This window comes from Olea europaea, chromosome 7 (genome assembly GCF_002742605.1).
Source record: "Olea europaea var. sylvestris chromosome 7, O_europaea_v1, whole genome shotgun sequence".
Taxonomy (NCBI): Eukaryota; Viridiplantae; Streptophyta; class Magnoliopsida; order Lamiales; family Oleaceae; genus Olea; species Olea europaea.
The window spans coordinates 7696392-7718601 of record NC_036243.1 but is presented as its reverse complement, the minus strand read 5'-3'; the positions used below and the strand labels follow the sequence as shown (position 1 = coordinate 7718601).

The following is a 22210-nucleotide window of genomic DNA, read 5'->3' as shown; positions in this document are numbered from 1 at the left end:
CGAACATGTTGAAACTCAAATTACGGCTACAATACACTCTGTCTAGTATGATCTGGTAGAGAAATAGCGCAACTGCTCGGGAAAGGCACGTCAGTGCTGACCCCTGAGGATCCACATAGTGCCGCTTGGGGCACTTCAGATAAGAGTCGTACCCTATTGTAACATAATTTGGTTAGAGCAATGGATGACCATCTGCACTTCAACTCTGACCTAGGCGTTCAAAGAAGACTGTGCTGAGATTGCATGTTCATTTTCATGGGCCCAAACAATGCATTATACCTAAGAATCATTCAACTCGCACGCTCCATGACATTATCAGAAACCGAGCAATCCCTAACACCAACTTTCATCAAAATCCACCAAAAATAATTTTCGATCATATCACATAGACATTTGCTAATCAACATGACTTATGCAAACAAATGAGTGTCCAAGCAAATGAGCCTTTTATAGGCAAATACGTGCATTTTCAATCGTCGGATCTCAAAAATCTTAGCCGTCCAAACTCAGGTCACATCTGAACCATTCATTGCATCTGACGCTTTAACTTCCACAATCTGGATTAAAACAAGTGTTCAGTGGCATGCATTGAAAACAAGAGACATCGCCCCCCATTTGGGAAGGCTAATCAGTATCCTAGCAATCGGAGGCAATAAATAACAAGACATTCAAGCTGCCAAAAAGTTCTCCCATAATTTACCACATCGATCAAAATTCGAACCACTTTGGCAACGATACAAACTACCTCGATTTTTTTACAATCCACGATTTTGGCATTCATGACTTTGATTCTCCATGAATTTACTTTAAAAAGGTCACTCGTTTGTATAAGGTATTGCGTATTTTCATACTTAGCCAACCTACCTGGGCCAATGGCCCACTCAGGCCAAACCACGTGGCATTCCAGCCGAGGTGGTATATATTGCCGAGGTGGGCTATGGCCGAAGCCCTCCTATCCGAGGCATGCCCTTTCATCGAGGCCTGTAATCGTAACCGAGGTCCACATGCTGAGGCCTATGGCCGACGCCATGATGCGGAAGCTGGTTGAGGTTAGCTGAAGCCCTCAAGTGGGAGTATTGTGTGAAATGGCCGAAGCCCAGAATCTGATGCAGGAGCCTCCGAACCACATGGGAGCGTATTCCATAATCACTCTTCCCAAGAGATCGTCTACAAAAAGATCTCATTCGAATGATTGATGGAACGTTTGTCATAAGTATAAAGGTCAAGTCTTGTCACTAGCATGGAGGCTCTGCACAAGCAATAAATGCGCAGCAAATTAGCAAGTCAAGCCCCCTTCCTAGGATAAGATGTTTGAATTAGAGAGATGGGGCCACGTGCCACCTCATCCAAGGGCTCCCATTTCACATGTATCACTATAAATACTTCCCTTGTGTAACATCAAAGGACTAATGCGAGAATCAATACAAAGAACTACACTTTACTCAACTCTCTCTCTCATCTACTTGCAATACATAAATCGAGTTTACACATATTTACGTATACATCTACGAACACCGGTTGGTAATTATTGTACAATCGGATCACGAACAACTTGTCGAATTTCGAACATCATCGTCCCGCGTAGTTGGGCTACTCCTACGCCCTTTGAATCGCTCATTGTAGACCGTCCACGTGCCATAGCATGTTGGACATTCGCCCACGTGTGTGTGGGTGGGACCGGCATTTGTTGACAACACTCTTTGGGGTCAACATAAGGCATATGAGCTTCCACCTCAGTTTTGATGACCATTGCATATTCTTTGACAAGTCTAAACTCTTATGTAAATATTTAACAATTAGACTTGGGGGCTGATGTTACTCCATGTAGTAAGCTGGCCATTAAAAAGCAACACGAGGAAACCCTATTGACGTCATTAGAAGAGCAAGCCCCAAAACACACGAAAAAGCGAAGCAATAAGGTTACGAAGGCTACAAAGCCGAAGTCCATATTCCGATCGAGGTGCCACTCAATCGAGCCTATGTCAAAGCCCTGACGAAGAGTCCATGCTGAAGTCCCTATGTTCACCACTACCCGAAGTTCTGAAAGAAGTGGCTGAAGCCCTAAGAGACGAAGAGGCTGCCATATCTGTCGACCTGGCAAATATCTTTATGAAAGGCTGATCAGACGTTTACTAATCTTGTGTCAGGAATCTCAACCTCGAAATTTAGGGCGGTTAACTCTTTGCCAATAAAATAAATGCAATTACAAGAAGAATGTGATGTATAAAAGAAGGAGGTAGGGGCATGTGGTTCGGATCCAACGACCCCACGTCATCCCCAAACTCCGTAAATGCCCTTCCCTTATAGAAGAAAAATGAGAGATGTGTGCAACAGTAGAAACAACACATATAGCCAAAAATGGGAGAAAGCCCAAAAAAAATGATGAACTAGCATACTAACTTTTGGCACATTTTTGGAGGGAAAAATAAATACAACTCCATACATTTCTTGCCATTTGATTATGTCCCTTTTCTACTCTCCTTTATCATTTACTTGTAAAAGTTGTGATCGTGCTTGGGCTAGAGTATCGTTGCCCGTATCAGTCATTTTATCGGTGTCTAAACCATTTAGTCTCGCATCAAAGGAGCATCTACTGCGTCTATTCTTGTGTCCGATCAAATCAACGATCTAAAGGCAACGAAATTTGTTTGCGTGGACATAAGTGGGCCCGACATCTGTTGGCGCCACTTTTGAGTGTCAACAATAATCACAAATAATGAGGCCAAACAAAGTTAAATTTGACATTCATGATGTGTCAAAGAATCTCAAATTAGTTACACACAAGGAATGTAATTTAGCCCCTGTTTGGCCCTCACTCTCTTTCATTTTTCCCTCTCTCTTATTTTCAACTACACAATCTTCCACAAAATAATATTATACATGAATCGAAAAATTTTCATTCTTTTTCAACCACACATTCTTCAAAAAACATTATTCCAAACATTAAAATTTTGAAAAAAAAATGGGGTGCAAACGGGGACTTAATTCAATTTTACATGCTCATTTGCAAAGACTGCCACCTGCTTGTGTTTTTATTGGTCCATATACCCAACATTAAATCTATGTTTGAGCCCCATCTTGGAGTGTATTGATGGAAAATATGTATTTAAAAAATAAGGAAATGTTTTGAATTTATATGTAATTATTTTATTGAAAAATGTGTGATTAAAATGATATTAGAACACTGTTAAAAATTCATTTTTTCAAAGAATGAGGCTCAAACAAGGGCTAAATCTATCTTAAAATTGGTGCATTTCTATCGTGGATGATGTAAATTGTGTACAGATTTATTCTTGACAAAATTTTTTACATTGAACTGACAAAGTCATTGCCCACACTTGAATAAACAATGCCCAAAAATTAACCCACCCACCCCCATGTGAAGTGTCTACAGAACCCCTATATGTACAAGGAGAACTGATGTAAATTAGGAGGGTCAAAATGCCTTCGTCTTGCATTTAGCGTTTTACGTGACATCAACTTCATACGTACGATACATTTCCTTTCTACGGTGGCCCCCCACCTCACTACATGTCCTTTCAAGTCTCCCACACTACAAAAAAAAACTTAGTTTTCTTTGATTTGTCTTCCGACTTTCGTTTCTCATCTTGATTTGTATTATTAACTCTCTCTTTTTCGTGTTTCGGGCTTCGGTATTCCCTTTGAATTTACAAGTCTGATATGAAGTGTTTCATCGATTATATTTATTTGGGATTAAGCAAAAATCATGGTTGGTATGTATAGTGGAATAAAAATTGGTGAGAGCGAGGCTGCTACACCCGTTGAGCCAAGTTCAAAATCTGCCAGGAAAAAAAGAGATGGGTGGTCAACAATATAATATTGTACCCAACAATGCCACGGTGGTGCCGCCACTGGAGAACGGCAAAAAGAAATGACAAAAGGTGGATGTGGTTGTTCTGACGGTGTCGCCGTCGTTGGAGTACGAAAACTCAATGAGAGTTTTCAAATGGAACAGGTGGAAACTATGTCGCCATCGTTAACGAAAACTGAAGCTGATGTCGTTCCAGAATTATAGAAATTTAGCACGACTTCTGTTTGTGGTAGAAGAAGAGATATGGAAGATGCAGTTACAATTCACCCATCTTTGTGGCCAAAGCAATAATATTCCGGCAGGATACATTTTATTGGAGTATACGACGGCCATGGCTGCTGACATGTATATAATCTTGTTTGATTTACACTTGATTAACTTAAAAGATTAGTTTTTACTCTGAAGGATTGAACTTGATTTGGGTTTTTTGCATGTGGCCATGAACTGCAAGGACCAGATGCACGAAATAGTAAAGAGGAGGCAAAACCCGGTGAGATATCATGGAAAAAATTAATGTTTAGAAGTTTTTCCAAGATGGACCAGGAAGTTATAGAATGGTCCGATGATGTTAAAGTTAGAGGATGATCCAGCTGGAGCAGCTCAAAGATAACTTGGCTGAAGTCTTGAGAGGATACAAGCCACGTGGATTTCATAGCAATAATAACAAGAGAATAGTCTAGAAGGGATTTGTTATTGTACAGCTTGGATTTGTTACGTTTTCATTGTTATGTACTATGTGTAAGTTAGTTAGGAGTAGATTCTTTTTTTTGCTGTATATATACACTGCACTATTGTATATTGAAGGCACGGATTAATGGATTAAACATTCATTCCATTCTCAGATTTATCAAATACAATACATTCTCAAATTCATTTTTCTCAAATCCAATATGGTATCAAAGCCAGAAGTTGGGGAATCCAATTCTAGAAATACAAATCCTTCTCCAAACACCAATCCGAACCAAGGTAAAAATCAACTACAAATTGGTGGAATCAACCCAACAGCTCTTCCCCATGACCAACTCATCCCAGTAGTCCATACTATATTGGGAGCAATGATGGAAGCACTATTATGCTGGTTACTCATGTTTTGGATTCTACCAATTACCATTCTTGGGCTTGTTCGATGAAGAGAGCCTTGAGGATCAAAAAATAAAATTGTTTTTATTGATAGAACACTGTGTGAGCCAAAGGATCCCAATGATCCATTGATGGAACATTCGCTTAGATGCAATGATGTTATTATAACATGGATGCAAAATTCTATGGCCATTGATATTAGAAGCAGCACCATCTATGCTAAAACTGCTCACCTTCTTTGGCTGGACCTGGAGCAGCGTTTTTCCCAATAAAATGCCCCACGAATCTTTGAAGTAAAAAAGAACATCTCCACCTTAATGCAAAATCAGGATTCTGTAAGTATGTACTACTCCAAGCTTAAAGTCCTATTGGATGAACTGTTAAATTATGAAAGCATCCCCAACTGTACATGTGGAGGCTTGAACACTGTGATTCAAAACCAGCAAAGGGATTGCATTATGAAGTTTTTGATGGGTCTAAATGAGACTTACAAGGAGATTAAGGCTCAGATACTGCTAATTAAACCATTCCCCAACCTGAATGAAGTTTATTCTTTAGTCCAGCAGGAAGAAAAGATGAGGGAAATATCCAGTCCAATTCCTGCAAGTTCCGACTCCATGGCACTTTTGAGCAGAAAGAATTTCAGTGGAGGTAGCCAGAATCCTTTATCACATAAAAGGGACAAGTACTATTGCACCCATTGCAAAATCTTTGGTCATTCACTAGAACGGTGCTTCAAGGCAAATCCAAATAAACCTGTTTGTACCTACTGCCAGATGCCAGGACATGGAGCAGATAAATGCTTCAAACTTCATGGATTTCCACCAGGTCACAAGCTCAGTGATAAAGGGAAATCAGCTGCCAACATGGTCTCTACGAGAACAAGTCTTAATCAGGAGATAGTGAAGGACAAAGGCCAAGTATCTCTAAGTCACGAGCAATATTCTCAGCTGATGGCACTCCTTAAACCAGCAACCAATTCTCAAAATTCCATCCCTGCATCAAACAACGTCCAAATCCTTGCCACAACTCTCCCATCTGATGAAAGCAGTCACAAAATGTCGGGTATATCTCTATCCTTATCAACACTTCACCATGAGCAAGGAAACAGGTCTGAAGCTCCATGGATCCTTGATATAGGAGCAACAGATCACATGATCTGCTTTGCCTCTTATTTTACATCCATCCATGCTAATGTGTCTTACTTTGTGACCTTACCAAATGAGGAAAAGGTCCTTATCACACATGTAGGAATTATCAAAATTTCAGATTCTATCATTCTTCACAATGTCCTTTGCATTCCTAGTTTCACTTTCAATTTAATTTCTACAAAAAGACTTACTCAATCACTAAACTACTGCGTTGTTTTCTTCTCTGATTACTTTTATATTCAGGACCATTCAACTTGGAAAACAACTGGAATGGATGAGGTGGAGGATGAACTATATCATATGCTGTAAGGACAAGCTTCTTCTTCAGCTTTATCAGAGGTTCTCAAACAAACCAAGTGTTCTCTTCCTGCATCTCCTACAAATAAAAATGAAGAATTTGATTTATGGCACCACCGATTGGGCCATTCTTCATATTCCAACTTCAATCCTGAGAGCAATATTCTCATCATTTCATCTTCCAAAAACAACCCCTGCATCATTTGCCCCTTAGCAAAACAACACAAGTTACCTTTCAATGTAAGTCATCACAAAGCAAGGAAATGTTTCGAATTAATTCATTATGACATTTGGGGGCCTTGTAATGAATTGAGTAGAGATGGATTTAAATATTTTTAATCCATTGTTGATGATTTTAGTAGATGCACATGGATTTATATGCTAAAACTAAAGTCAGATGCCACCAATGCTTTGCAAAACTTCTATGCAATGATAGAAACTCAATTTGAAGCCAAAAAATTAAAACTATTCGAACAGATAATGGAGTTGAGTTCAACATGAGTGAATTCTATCTAAAAAAGGGGGATAATGCACCAAAGAACTTATGTTGAAACGCCTGAAAAAAGTGTTATGGTTGAAAGGAAGCATCAACATATTTTGAGTGTGGCAAGAGCCTTGAGGTTTCAAAGTGGGCTGCCTTTAAAGTATTGGAATGACTTTGTCCTTATAGATGTATACCTCATAAATAAAACACCAACCCCCATTCTAGATCACGGAAGCCCCTTTGAAATGCTTTTTCAAACCAAACCCAACTATGATCACCTAAGAGTATTTGGATGTCTTGCCTTTGCCAACACACTTGTCAATGGTAGGCATAAGTTTGATCCTAGATCTAAGAGATGTGCCTCATTGGTTATCCATTTGGAGTAAAAGGATACAGATTGTTAGACCTAGAGACCAACAAAGTGTTCATCTCAAGGAATGTCACATTTTATGAGAACATCTTTCCTTGCAAAAATCTTGAATTCAACACTTCTTTGTCTAACTTTGATCACCTCAGTTTCACACAAAATCTAAGTCGCTCAAATGATCATGTCATCTCCCCTCTCAATGGTATTGATCATCACGCTAATAATCAAACAGATTTATTCATGTCCGATATTGCAGAATGCCCAGAAATCTCCAACTCCAATATGGAAATTAGCCATGATTCTACACAACTCCCCAGTAATACTTTAGAACTAAATCATCATGTTGCAACACACTTATCTCGCAGGACTGGAAGAATTTGAAGGGCTCCTTCTTACTTGCAGGACTTCGTAGGTGAGCAAGTCTCCTCATCTCTCCCATCTCAGATGTTGCACAAGCAAAAGGAAATGAATAATGCAGGTAGCATCTTCCCTCTTAGTGATAGAATCTCATATGATAAATTATCTACACCTCATCGTGCTTTTGTAAGTTCGATAACAAATCTTTTTGAGCCAAGAACCTATCAAGAAGCTATGACCTCTCCCGAATGGTGTGATGCCATGAAAGCTGAGATTAAAGCTTTAGAACTTAATGATACTTGGGTTTTGGCCGACCTACCTCCTAATAAGAAAACTATAGGATGCAAGTGGGTGTACAAAATTAAATTCAATGCCAATGGTAGTATTGAAAGGTTCAAAGCACGCCTTGTGGCGAAGAGATACACACAACAGGAAGGACTTGACTATCATGAAACATTCTCGCCCGTAGCCAAGTTAGTGACTAACAGAACTCTTTTGGCAGTGGTAGCAATCAAAGGATGGAATTTGTGTCAATTTGATGTGAATAATGCCTTTCTATATGGTGATTTAGATGAAAAAGTTTACATGAAGCTGCTCCCCAATTACTCAAAGATCAATGGCAACAAAGTCTGCAAACTACGCAAGAGCTTCTATGGATTAAAATAGGCTTTACGGCAATGGTATTCTAAACTTTCCAATTTCATTATTGAGCAAGGTTTCGTGCAATCAAAAGCGGATTATAGTTTGTTCATAAGTTCACTGGTAGTTCTTTCACAGCAATTTTGGTTTATGTAGATGATATAATAGTGGCTGGAAACTGTATTGATACCATTAATGACCACAAGGTCAGTGTCAATGACAAGTTCAAAATTAAAGACCTAGGAAAGTTGAAATATTTTTTAGGCAGTGAAGTGGCAAGGTCTAAACATGGCATTCATATATGTTAAAGAAAATATGCTCTGGATATCTTGGGAGATTCAGGCACCATTGGTTCAGCTCCTGCTAGAATCCCTCTTGATCAAAATATAAAGCTTATCAAGGATGCAGGAGAGTTGCTCGCAGATCTATCGCTTTACAGGAGTTAATTGGAAGGCTATTTTACCTAACAATTACCAGGCCTGATCTTGCATATTCAATTCAGCTACTAAGCCAATACATGGATAATCCTAGGGTTCCACACCTACATGATGCTCATAAAGTGTTGCGATATATCAAAAGATCACCTGGACAAGGATTGTTCTATCCATCAAATTCAAAATTGCAGCTGGACGGGGATTGTAATTCAGACTGGGGAGCTTGTTTGGACACCAGGAGGTCAATAACTGGATATTGTGTGTTCTTTGGGACATCTTTGATATCATGGAAATCAAAGAAACAACAGGTTATATCACGGTCATTTGCTGAAATGGAATACAGGGCAATGACAAATCTTTGCTGTGAGTTAACTTGGGTCAAGCACTTGCTTAATGATTTACAGATCACTCATCCTCAAGCAGCACTTCTAAATTGTGATAGCAAGTCTGCAATTCATATAGCAACGAATCCGGTGTTTCATGAAAGAACCAAACACATAGAGTTTGATTTCCACCTTGTTCGAGATAAGATACAAGATGGAAGCATCATCACACAACATGTTACTAGCACATCACAAACTGCTGATATTCTGACCAAGGCTTTAAGTTCCCAAAGCTTTTATCTTTGTATGTCCAAGATGGGAGTAATGAATATATACTCACCATCTTGCGGGGGGCTGTTAAAGTTTGAGGATGATCCAACTGGAGTAGCTCAAAGATGACCTGGCTGAAGTCTTGAGAGGATACAGGCCACGTGGATTTCATAGCAGTAATAACAAGAGAATAGTTTAGAAGGGATTTGTTATTGTATAGCTTGGATTTTTTACGTTTTCATTGTTGTGTACTATGTGTAAGTTAGTTAGGAGTAGATTCTTTTTTTTTTTGTTGTATATATACATTGCATTATTGTATATTGAAGGCACGGATTAATGGATTAAACATTCATTCCATTCTCAGATTTATCAAATACAATACAATCTCAAATTCATTTTTCTCAAATCCAATAGACGAAGCCAGTTATAATTGCATATGTGGACTTTCAACCCCTCAGTCCGACACCGTTGTATCTATCGCTGTTATGGCTCTGGTTACCCCGAAAAAGATAATTGTTTCTAATTGTGGGGATTCCCGCGCTGTTCTTTACAGAAACAGTGTTGTAATTCCCCTTTCTATAGATCATAAGGTAGGTTAAAGTCAAAATTGCTGTTTGGTGTGATTTTGTTCGATAATATTGATTTGAAATTTTAAAAATTGTTGATTTTATGCAATCGGATGGGCCTGATGACTTAATCAGATAGAAGAATCCGGTGGCCATGTCATATTTTGGGACGAAGCAAGAATTCTTGGAGTCTTAGCAACGTCTCGTGCCATAGTTAATGGTTACTTAAAGCCGTATGTGATATCAGAGTCGGAGGTGACCATAACGGATGGCGGTGGATGAGTGTTTGATTCTGGCAATTGATGGGCTATGGGATGTCCATTAATATAATATAATGAAATGTGAATTTTAGTTTTCATTCGTTTTAGTTAAAAAATGATTAAAATTTCAGTAAAAGTCAATAATTAATTTATATATTTTTTGAATATGTAACTTTTATTAATTTATTAATTAAATATTATCAAAATTTATTAAAAATATTATTTTTATCAAAATCAAATTGATGGCTTAATATTGAAGAGTTAATAAAAGAAAAATATTGTACATTTGTACATGAAGTTTATATACTTAAACATTAGTTTAACATAATAATTAGTGTACAAAATTATCGTATTGGTGACAGGATAATCTCTCCTAATTATATGCGGACCAAGTCACAACTTGGCATTAGATAATTTAGGATCATATAGTACGTGAAAAATCGATATGATTTAAAATTGGAGATTATTTCAAGTTAATTGGGTTAAAATCTCAAGCGGGTTGATGCAAAAGATTATTGTGGAAATAATAAAAGGGGAAAATTGCATCCGAGGTAACAAACCTTTCGTTTATTAGCAGATTTTGCCCAAACCTTTAGTTTGTGCCACCCACGATACCAAATCTATCAAAAACTCGCAGTGGAAGTCCAAATGGATGGAAACTGTTAATTTGACCGTTAGTTGACCAAAGATTTAACATTGACCATTATTTTGACTAATTTTAAAAGGATAAAATGGTAACTTTACATTTTTCAAAAAAAAAAAAATAATTACAATATATTAATAATTAAATCAAAATACAAAAACACTATTCATCTTCTTCTCCACCCCCCCTCCAACACTCTCACCCATCCACCCACCCACTTCCCAAAACCAACACCCACCAAAAGCCATTTTCTTATCAAATTTCCCTTTACTCATATCACCTTCCTCTTCTTTCCTTCTTAATACTAAATTATTACTACTCCTTCACCCCAGCCACTTGACTGTTATTCTGAATTTTTGTTTGCTTGAATTATGTGCGAATTATTATCATGTTTACTTGAACTTGGTATTGTAAGATTAATAACTATTTTGAAGTTTTATACAGATTATATGTTGAATTAGTGTCAAGAATTAGCTATTTTCACTTAATTTCATTGTACTTTTAGATCTTTGTGTTACAAGGAACCAGTTATATAGCTTAATTTGATGTGGGTATTCAGAGACTCATTTTGAGTAGAAGGGATCTAATTGCTTTGAGTTTTCTAGTAGATCTAGTAATGCATCAAATGGAGTGGGGGAAAACCTCTAATTTAATGGCAATAAGACTTTTTTCTTGTTGTAATCTGGGATCAACTTCATAAAAGGAGTCGAGAAATTGATTGAGAATAAGGTTTTGTTGTCTCTATTTCATTTGTTTTGGATTTAATTTTAAAGAAATGTCTTGGACAAAGTGAGATCTAGATTCTAAGAAAAGCATTTCTGGATGAATGGATGTAGAAATTGGTGGGTGTTGGTTTCGAGAAGTGGGTGGGTGGATGAGTGAGTGTGTAGAGGGGGATTGGAGAAGAAGATGAATAGTATTTTTGTGTTTTGATTTAATTATGAATATATTGTAATTGTTTTTTTGTTGAAAAATGTAAAATTACCATTTTATCCTTTTAAAATTAGTCAAAATAATGGTCAATATTAAATCTTTGGTCAACTACGGTCAAATTAACAGTTTCCATCCATTTGGACTTCCACTACGAGTTTTTGAAAGGTTTGGTATCGTGGGTGGCACAAATTAAAGATTTGGACAAAGTCTGCTAATAAGCGAAAGGTTTGGTACCTCGACTGCAATTTTCCCTAATAAAAGTTTCAATTAGAAAAATCGAATTTTAAGTTTGTCTCTACAAAAATCAAATGTTAATTCAAACTTTTTATATTAATAATAATATTATAAAATATATATAGTTATCCCATCTCATCCAGCCCTAAATTCAATCGTAAACCTTAATCATTTCTCATATGTTTTCTCTCTCTATCTCTCACTTATCTCCTCTCACGAAGATGCCACCTCCATCGTCGCGATCGCTCCGTAGACACCACCACTACTGCGCTCATGATGCCACCACCGAATAGCATTGCTCTAAAGCAGGTTCTGCTGTAGCCCATCACTCTAAAGTAACCAATGCCACTACGCGATGTTGAGAAGCAGAACAACCGTTACAATTGTAAGAAGGGCCACCACACACAAGGTCACCGAATGACTCAGAGGTATCGCAGTGGTGTAGAGGTGATGGGCAGTGCCGCATCATGTAACACCTCTATACACAGTACCACATCTCGATCTACGCAGCGTTGGGGCTATGTTGATCGACGATGTCAAACCAATATCGTAGGTTGTGATTTATAGCTTGTGATCAAGCGTTAACGATGTTAGATGTATTGGTTAAGCACTGGTTAGGTTTGTAGTTTGTGGTTTCCGATGATGAGCATTGTTGCTAGGGTTTTTAGTCGAGTCGCCACTTCCTCATGCGGCGCACTATTCAAATACTATCATGTAGGTTGTGTTGGTGCAGGTGAATCTATTATAGTTTTTTTTGGGTGTGTGTGCATTCACTGTATTTTTTAGGGTATTTTTTGTTAGCTGAAATGCGGGTGGATCTGGTGTTGTTGACGATGTTGGGATTGTGGCCACAAAATTGTGGTGCAGGTTGTGTTGGTGGCGATAATGGCTTTGAAGTTCAAAATGGTAGTTTATTGGAGGTGACAACGGTGGTGCAAGGAGGTGGCAATGTTCGTTTGTCTTTGTTCTGTGATGTAATGTCATTGTTGTGGCGATGTTGTGATTGATGCGGCAATGGTGGTTATTGTTGATATAGGTGCTGGTGGTAGTGTTAACGACAGATTTGGAGATTTTTTTTGTGGGGTTTGTGGTTATGCAGTGGTAGGCTAGTGGTATGAGATGATGGTGGTGGTGGTGGTTCCGGTTGCGATTGTTTTGGCAGTGATGCGGCTAGTGATAGTGGTGAGGTGGTGGTCACAAATGATTTAATTGTTTGTGATCAATAAATAATATGTAATCAATAAAAAAGATAAATTATGACCAATAAATAATGTGTGGTCTAAAAATTTGTTAATTTGTAACATAAACATAATTTGTGGCCAACTAATTTGATATTTGTGACCATGAAATAATTTGTGATCTATAAAATTTGTAATTGTGACCGAAAAATTATTTGTAACCAATTAATTCGATAATTTGTGATCGAATTGTATAAAATGGTGACCGTATATTTAATTTATAAATATAATTTTAATTAATTATTTCAAACATAAAATTTAATAAATATATGATTTTTGAAATTTTAAACCTTTAATCTTAGTTTTGAAATGGGTTATAGTTAAACTCTTTTTTGTGAATTTTCCCAAAATTATTTTGATCCATGTAATGTTTTTTTACTAGAATTAATTAATATTTTCGTCAAACCTGGACGTTGTATTTATTTATTTCTTAATGATACCATTTTCTAAAGTCTTAAATTCATGCCTGTGCATAAATATAGCAAATGTTCAATGTTAGTGATTGTCATCAAAGAATGACATTTCAATGTATGGGAAAGTACTGGATGATATTCAAATCAAGAAACAAATTAGAACTCAAGTTGAATCATCTGTGAATAGAGCACGCACTATTAGCCTTCTTAGACCAAAGAATATCAACTTTGAAGAAGTATGGGTTAAATTTGTCGATAATACTCTTTCTGCTTATTTTCATGTAAGTATATTTGCATGTAAAGCTTAACCCTTATTTTAATTATTGTTGTTTTATACTTCGTTCTTTTTTCTATGGGAGAAAAGTTCCAGGTTCAGCAACATGCGAACTAATCAGAAGTTTCTACATACTATGGGTAGAAAGGGTTATTCACGTGTAGCTTATGAAATGGTACTTCTTACGAACATATCATGTATTTTTACTTGAATTGTCCAATTTCAATATATTTGATTACTACATTTGTACTGAAGAAAAAGAATCCACGTTTAAAAGGGTTAAGAACAGAAGTATGGAAATATGAACATCTCAGAAAAGATGGTAAACCAATTAATGAAGCAGTTGCCGAAACATTGGTATGTGTATTATACTAATGGTCAATTAAGCATAATTTGATTTATTAGTTGTATCACTTGCTACTATTTGATTTGAGTTCCATAAGTGTAGAAAAAGATTGAAGATTGTGCCACATCAATTTTCGATACGCCTGCCGAAGATTCCATCTGTGATGATGCTATAGCTCAAGTTTTTGGTCCCGAACGTCATGGGACAGTTAGGGGACTCGGATTTGGAGTTGTACCATCAAAAGTGGATAGACAAATACAAAGTAGTGGGAGAGTTAGAGAACTTGAAAGCTAAGTACAGACTCAGGCACAAAGGATGGGGACATTAGAAGAAAAAATGGAAGCATTTATCAGGTTTTCTTAGCAGGTTATAAGTAGTTACTTTTTATACATTTTATGAGTATATAGCTTTATATAGCCAATTACATGTATAATAACTTTTGTAATTTTTGTATTATTGTACAGAATGTGGAGGATAGGAATTCAAATGCTTTTACTCAGGTTTTCATTTCCTATATTATTAAATGTTTATTTAATATATATTCAGTTTGTAGCATTCTAATTTTAAAAAGAATATTTTCTGTTTATTATGAATTTGTAGTCACACCAAGGAAGTGGTGTCCAAGGAAGTATTACCCCTAAGACAAATGCAAGATGTCAACTATTGCATTGATACATGTTTGAGGAGGAAGAAGTCATAGCAGAAGAGAAGATTGCCACAACAGATCCAAGTGCAAAGGTGCATCACTTGTCACTCGATCGAGACTGTTGGAAGGTTTGGGTTGAGGAAGTCTACATGGGTAATTTGACCCTATACAAACCCACAAATGAATTCCGCACTCTTAGTGAAGCCATGGAAAGTACTGTTGCTTGGCCAAAGAGTAGTATCAGACTTTTTGATTAAGGTATTAGACTCTTAGTGGCAATGGTATTGATCGAGTAACATGCGACGATTTCAAGTTTAAGTTTCGATTTTTGTAGTTGCCTAATTATTTTTTGGTAGTACATGTTTGGAGACTCTTAATTTTATTTTGGAAGAGAATATGTGTTGAATATTTTACAAATTTAATGAGTAATGTGTTTGTTAGTTTATTATTTTGGTGGTACATGTTTGTTAGTTTTGAATGACTTATTTGATCAAAGAACAGGATTTTTAGTAGTGTTTAAGCATAGATAAAAAAAATGTGAATTATCTATTGCAACGTTTGTTAAACGTTGCAATAGATAGGCTATTACAACGTTTAAACAACGTTGGAATAGATCGACTTTCGCAACGTTGCAACAGACTAGGCTTTTGCAACGTTTTTTAAACGCTACAAAAAGTCTTATCTCAATAGCAACATCAAATTTCGCAACGTACGCTCAAACGTTACAAATGACTTTTTGCAATGTTTTTTGACCATTGCAATAACCCTTTTCTGGTGTAGTGTTAAAAGTGTTAAAAAAAATTCTTTTGATAAATGCCTCATAAAATTAATAAAGAAATATAGTTTTACCCAAATTTTGAGGAAGAATAATGGATCGAAAAAGGGTCGGCAATGAATCATGATGGATTTGAGTTAGTTAAGCTAATTATTTAATATGTGTTGATTAATTGTTGATTATGTGAACCACTGAAGGTTACCAGGGGATTTCGGGCCCATATGAACAAATGTCAACTCCTTTCATAATAATTAGCTCCTATTTGGTTCTATTCTTTTCTCATTAAAATAAAAAATATGATCATCATCCATCACATCAAACCATCAAATTTGAATTTACATCTCTTGTGTGAGACTCATAACGACTATATTTTTCATTCTTATTCTTCTAAAAATGAGAAGCAAACGGGGCTAATAACTGTTTGCAATCTACGAAATGATCCCACTTCTTAAATGTGGCTCATACTTTTAATAAGACTATAAGAATGGAGGCAATATCTATGTAATTAGATATTGAAGAAATTTTTTGAGTGACCGATAAATGCTATTGCATACGATTTAACATTACAAAATCACTAGAAGGGGTTAAATATAACAGAAGTGTCCAGTGTATAAAATTTTACTCACGGATGTTTTACAGGGCTCCTCATTGTGCAGGAGCTCCACATGTATTAAAAATAATAATAATAAATTACGTGGACCCTACGTATGTGTGTATTCTAGAAAAAGTCTGTAAGGCTCCCCTAGGTACGTGAAGCACGGTTGAAAAAATGAATGTGAGAAGATGAGGTCAGCATTGAATTCTCGCATTTTAAAAAATACTTAATTTGACTTAATTTTTATGAATTTAGTTCGAGAATTGAATTGGCCAAGTTTTTCAAATAAGTCTGGTCGATCAAGTTATTCAATAAACAAGGTTAAAGCTATTCAACTAACGATTGAGTACGTACTACTCTAAATGACATAGTTCATATTCTATTTGGCCCTCAAGAGTCTCGACTTGGTTCAAGCGAAGTAAAAGACGATTATATTTAACGATATAAAATATGAATAGAATAACTAATAATCTCTAAATATATACTTACGGCTTTCTAGAGAGCGTATTTTGGCAAAGGGAGTCATAAAATGGAATATTTTCTGCATACTAAAATCTCTCAATATGTTGTGTTTAAGACTACATTTTGGCATTTTAATCTCTAGAACCTGATTCTTGTTCCATTACTTATACCATCTAAGCTGTACATCAAGGGCATAGATTTTTTATGACTATCCTCACTATTGATTAAACACATAAAAGATTTATCTATTATCGTGTTCATCATTCTTGTCCAATACAATCATTCAATAGAACTTAACATTCGAATGGACGGCACAATATTTATCAGAACAAATACAAGAACTGAGGCTTTGTTTACCTTACACCCCATCACCACCAAAAAGCTATCAGCATTATAAATCTGCAAGAGCTATTTCCATAACCACATACAAGAAACCTCAAAAGGCATCCTCTTGCCCACATTTGTTCCTAACCAGTGATGCAAGTTATTAATTCCTCCGTGACAATTGAGTCACTTATGGAGATAGAAATAAAATAAAGATAGAATTTTAAAATGGAGTTTAATTTAAATTATGTTTGTTTAAATTAGATTATATTAGTTTAATTTTTTGATATAGTTCATTAGTTTTATTAATTTTAGATTATTTGCTATATATAGATGAGAGCTTATTCATTGTAATATGTACCTTCTGACCTAACAAATTTCATCTTGCCTTCTTTGATCCTCAATATTTTTTGTTCATTGTCAAATTATTACGTTAATTTGGTATCAGAGCAATTACTCTCATTCTAGGGACTATGTTGTGAACGTTCATTATCTTTCTAGGCATGTTTCATTTCAACTATGAGACTTCGATGGTTGGGCATGTCTAGGATCATTTTTTAATTGACTCGATAATCTTAAAAAAATTCTTTCACTTTCATAAATTGAGTGATTCCTTTCGAATTTTCCATGCTAAGATAATACTTGCTAGGTCTGCTCGGAGTTATTGAAAATCATTTTACGTAATCATATAAGTCAACACTCTGTCACTTTGTGAAATGGGATGAGACTAATATTAAGTAATCAATATACCATGTGTATTATCGAACTCAATTATTAAATAAATCTCTTCTGCGTTGCAAGCAGAGCCAGCCCTGACAATTCGGAGGCCCTAAGCGAGTCGGCAATCTTGAGGCCCCATACTTTATTTTTCTACACATATAACAATATTTAAATTAAAAAAATCTATATTTAAATGAAAAATTTGTACAATATAAAAGATGAAATTGCTAAATAAAATATCACTTACAATCCGAGAGATTAAGCTAGCATCATATTTAGTCTTCTCACGTTTTGAGATGCAAAATTAGTAATCAAACAACTCAAATCAACTTTTTCCAACATTTTTTTTCAATAGAAATCATAGATAATCCATTCAACCTCTCTTGTGACATAGTTGATCGAAGATAAGACTTAATCAATTTTAACTTTGAAAAACTTCTTTCAGCGGACGCAACAGTGACTGGGATAGTCAATAATATCCTGTAAGCAACCCAAACATTTGCAAAACAACTATTCATTCTCTTAATGTAATTTAACACATCAGCTGCTCCATTCATTTTTGTAGATATTGCTTCTCTTAAAATTTTCAACTCAGAAAATAATTCCATTCCATCGATATCAGATACTATGTTATGCTTCAAATAATTTTCAAGATTAATGCAACGGCACTTCAATGTAGCATCATCAATGGATTTAAGCTTTTCCAAATCAAATAAAAATCCAAAAATATCGTCATATTCCTGAAATTGTTCAAATCTATTTTGAAGCGATGATAGAGCTTGATCTACTACATATAAGAAATAATTGACCCAGAAAGATTCTTCAGCTGTTTCTGTCATCTCTTCACAAGAAATCTCATCAAACTGCTTCTTTCTACGTATAACTCTTTTTTCACGAAATATCGGTTCAATGTTTAATTCACTTGCAATCTCTTTAGCATCAATCACGGCCGATTCAAACCCAGTTTCTCTATAGCTTTTGAAAAATGAAATGAGCCCTTTTAAATGGTCTATAGCAACGTCAATATGGATGTCCTCTGTTTGCAAATGTTTGTTTACTCTATTAACATTATTCAACACTTCATACCAAATAACCATCCCAAGTAAGAATTCAAAATTCTCTATTTCATATGTTGCCAAACACTCCGCCTCACTTTTTGTCTTAGGATCATCAACTCTTGCCAATTCAAGTAGAGCATTTCTTATTTGTGGAGCTTGAAATCTTATTGCTCTAATACTTTCAACGTGACTTTTCCGACGTGTTTGAGACAAAGGCTTAAGAGTAAGGCCATTTACATTATCTTTAAAAATTTTCCATCTTTTAGTAGATGATGAAAATAGAGTGTATATACGTTGTACCACTCCAAAGAAAGATTTAGCTCTTGTACAACAAGTAGCCATATCACAAAGTGCAAGATTGAGACTATGACACCCACAAGGAGTGTAAAATGCTCTAGGATTTACTTGTAGTAGTCTATTCTGTACCCCTTTATATTTTCCTCTCATGTTAGCACTATTATCATATACTTGACCCCTTATGTCATCGATATCAAGCTCTAGATTATTCAACGCATTCACTAATTCATTAAAAAGTCCCTTTCCAGATGTATCATCCACCAATAAAAATCCTAAAAAAAATTCTTCTACCTTCACTGGACTTGCTGAAATATCAACACACCTCAATACTATAGACATTTGTTCTTCATGACTCAAATCTAGAGTGCAATCAAGTGTCACAGAAAAGTACTTGGATTCTTTGAGTTTCTCGATGATTATTTTCTTGATCTCATCCACTAGCATAAGTATCAACTCATTCTGAATTTTGTGTCCAAGATAATGATAATGAATTTCTTTATTTTGAATTCGACGAATATGCTCTTGCATTACAGGATCAAACTCAGCAATCATTTGAATTAAGTTTAAGAAGATACCATTATTTTCTCGGTATATCTTCTCATTATCTCCACGAAACGCCAAATTATTTTCTGCAAGAGTTCTAACCATAGATATTATTCTCAACAATACTTGTCTCCAATGTTCTCTATCCTTATTGATTTGTTCCTGCACACTTTTATCAATTGTTTGTTCCTTTTGAAATCTTATTTCCATTTCGATCCATCTACTCAAGTTAGTGATATGGTCATAACTCACTTCATGTGTTCTTAGTTTTTCACCAATATTTTTCCAATCATTTGCACCATCATGTGCCAATTGAGTTTGAACCCCATCATTCCTGAATAGCTTACAACAAAAACAAAATATTTTATCCAGACTTTTTGATTATAACAACCATTTTCTATCATGATTCTCTCCATTGGGTAACCGTCGAGTGTAATGAACAGAGGAAAAGTGTCGATTAGCTACATCTTTTGAAAAAATTACATCATTATCTCTTACCGGACCTTTCATTACGATTAAATCTCTTAAATTCTGATTCATATTTTCCCAATTCACTAGATCACTAATATTAAAGGAGAATGGTTCACTAATCTTTTCATTGATGTTTCTTTCATCCATAACATCATCCTCGATAGATATCTCTTCATTTACCAGACAATGATGTTTTTCAATTGTATTATTGTCGATATCATTCTTATTAAACACTTCTTCAAGAACTACATCGTCATTATGTTTTTGTTTACTACCACTAGAAAATTTATCAAGGGCTCCCTCTTGAGGTTTAATCAATCGTTCAACCTTCTTATGCCGTTTTCTTTTAGAATATCCAGATTCAAATTTTCTAGTGGACATAATTAAAGTACATAACGGTAGAACCTGATTCTGAGTTCTACTTAAAAGTATCCCAGATTCTCAAATATTCCAAGTGTAGAAATTCAACAATCAACCTGCAAGAAATAATAAATAAACGAAGTTATATGAGAATAACAGGTTGAAGTAAATTAACATCACAAAAACTGAACTATGCCAGCTACTGAATTCCTATTCTGAAACACACATAAAACAGAGTGATCAATTTATGATCATCAGCCAAAATTTCGCAAACCATTTCTTATGGACTCATAACATTTCACGGACTTATATAATCAACTAGCAAAGACATCAATAGACAATAGTTTAAATCCTAATCAGAAATTCAACTTTTTTATGTACAAATTCGAAAGAAAAAATAAATAACCCTAAAAATCGAAACTAATGAATATAGGATACCAGAACCCATTATCTTTAATGCCTCAAACATATATGATTAAATTTTTTTTCATATTAAAATTAAAAAATCAAATTGAATTGCAATTCATACAATCAAAATTGAGCCAAAATAAATTCCTAGTCAGACAAAAATAAAAAAATTAAAAATTAAATCTACAGGATAAACGGGAAATTTCCAATCATAAATCATTGATCCATAAATAAAAATTTCGAAATTTTACTTTCTTGGCACGATCTATAATTCTTTATCCACCAAAAATATCACAAAACATCTGAGAAAACAAAGCGAGCCCAGATAATAAATCATGAAGAATTTCAAGGAGAACCAACCAATTAAATCCCACAAAAAAAATAATTCAAACATATAGATACTTACATATAAGAACAACAAAAAGAAATAAACAAATTCTGTCAACAAAAATACTGGGTTTTACCTCAACGAAAGGATAGAGAATTCGAGATTTGAATGGAGAAATAGAGAAACAAATTATTGAAGATGGGGCATTTTGGACAACAACAAAGGATTCTGGATTCACTAGGATTGAGATTTCAGATTTGAGAGGAACCAGAGACTAGAGGAAGTCGAATTGAAAACATAACGGGCTGGGCGGTTTGTGGTGTATGTATGTATTGTATACGGACTCGGGACTCCAAGTGGACCAAGTCTGCAAAATAATTTAATTCATGTGGTCCAAGCCCAAAGGCCCCAAAGCATTTTTCTTATTTTGGGAATTGAAAATACTATGGATTTTGAGGCCCTGGGCCCAAGCCAAAATTTGAAGGCCCTAGGCGGTGGCCTAGGTGGCTGGGCCCAAGGGCCGGCCCTGGTTGGAAGCAAAGCACATCTACTTGATCTATAAATGGATTCATGCCATTTAATGTTGTGATACCTACTTCAATTTATTGATAGATGACCTTAATGAAAATCAAAATTTTCCTTGTATTTATGCTCATATAATATGACAGTCATTAGACATGAACCTGGTAAGAAATATGTCTTGCTTTAAAATTCAGTTATAAAATGTGTGTTGGAGTAATTATATGAAAATAGTATTTTTAATATTATTTTATATAATATCTAGCATATTAGGTATGTATAACAATTTGTAATATTTTAAAAAAATAATATTTTCTTACAGGGTATATACATTTTTTTCCCTATTAATTTCCCACATATTTCAGCAAATATTACGAGTAAAATTTTGTGGAGACTGGCAAAAGAAGACTGCTTAGCAAGTTTAACATGGGCCGATTTATGAGTGAACCCAAAAGAGACGATGGCCCACCAAAACAATGGTACTCCAAATCAGATAGCAACAATTAGAAAAGTACGACGAAATCCAGTACTGGAGGGTCCAAAGTCTAATAGTGTTCCCCACT

General features: G+C 35.4%; 1 protein-coding gene and 1 pseudogene across 1 annotated transcript; one reads left to right on the top strand and one right to left on the bottom strand.

The window, feature by feature from the left end:
* The first annotated feature begins 3892 nt into the window (after positions 1-3892).
* On the top strand, positions 3893-10125 carry LOC111397846 (annotated as a pseudogene).
* Positions 10126-17717: 7592 nt separating this feature from the next.
* Positions 17718-20413, bottom strand: LOC111397845 (zinc finger MYM-type protein 1-like). Its single transcript, XM_023024817.1, has 3 exons — positions 20060-20413; positions 18119-19903; positions 17718-17813 (listed from the first exon to the last, which is right to left on the bottom strand). Exons 1-3 carry the CDS (start codon positions 20411-20413, stop codon positions 17718-17720), a joined length of 2235 nt encoding a protein of 744 aa, XP_022880585.1.
* Between the last annotated feature and the right edge of the window lie 1797 nt (positions 20414-22210).

What these genes read in the sequence shown, in the direction of transcription:
- LOC111397845 (XM_023024817.1), bottom strand. Translation starts at nt 20,413, where the DNA reads ATGTCCACTAGAAAATTTGAATCTGGATATTCTAAAAGAAAACGGCAT. An exon ending in TAATCGTAATGAAAGGTCCG is followed by an intron (nt 19,904 to 20,059) that starts GTAAGAGATAAT and finishes TTTTGTTGTAAG; the next exon opens with CTATTCAGGAATGATGGGGT. An exon ending in TATTGACTATCCCAGTCACT is followed by an intron (nt 17,814 to 18,118) that starts GTTGCGTCCGCT and finishes TTATATGTGTAG; the next exon opens with AAAAATAAAGTATGGGGCCT.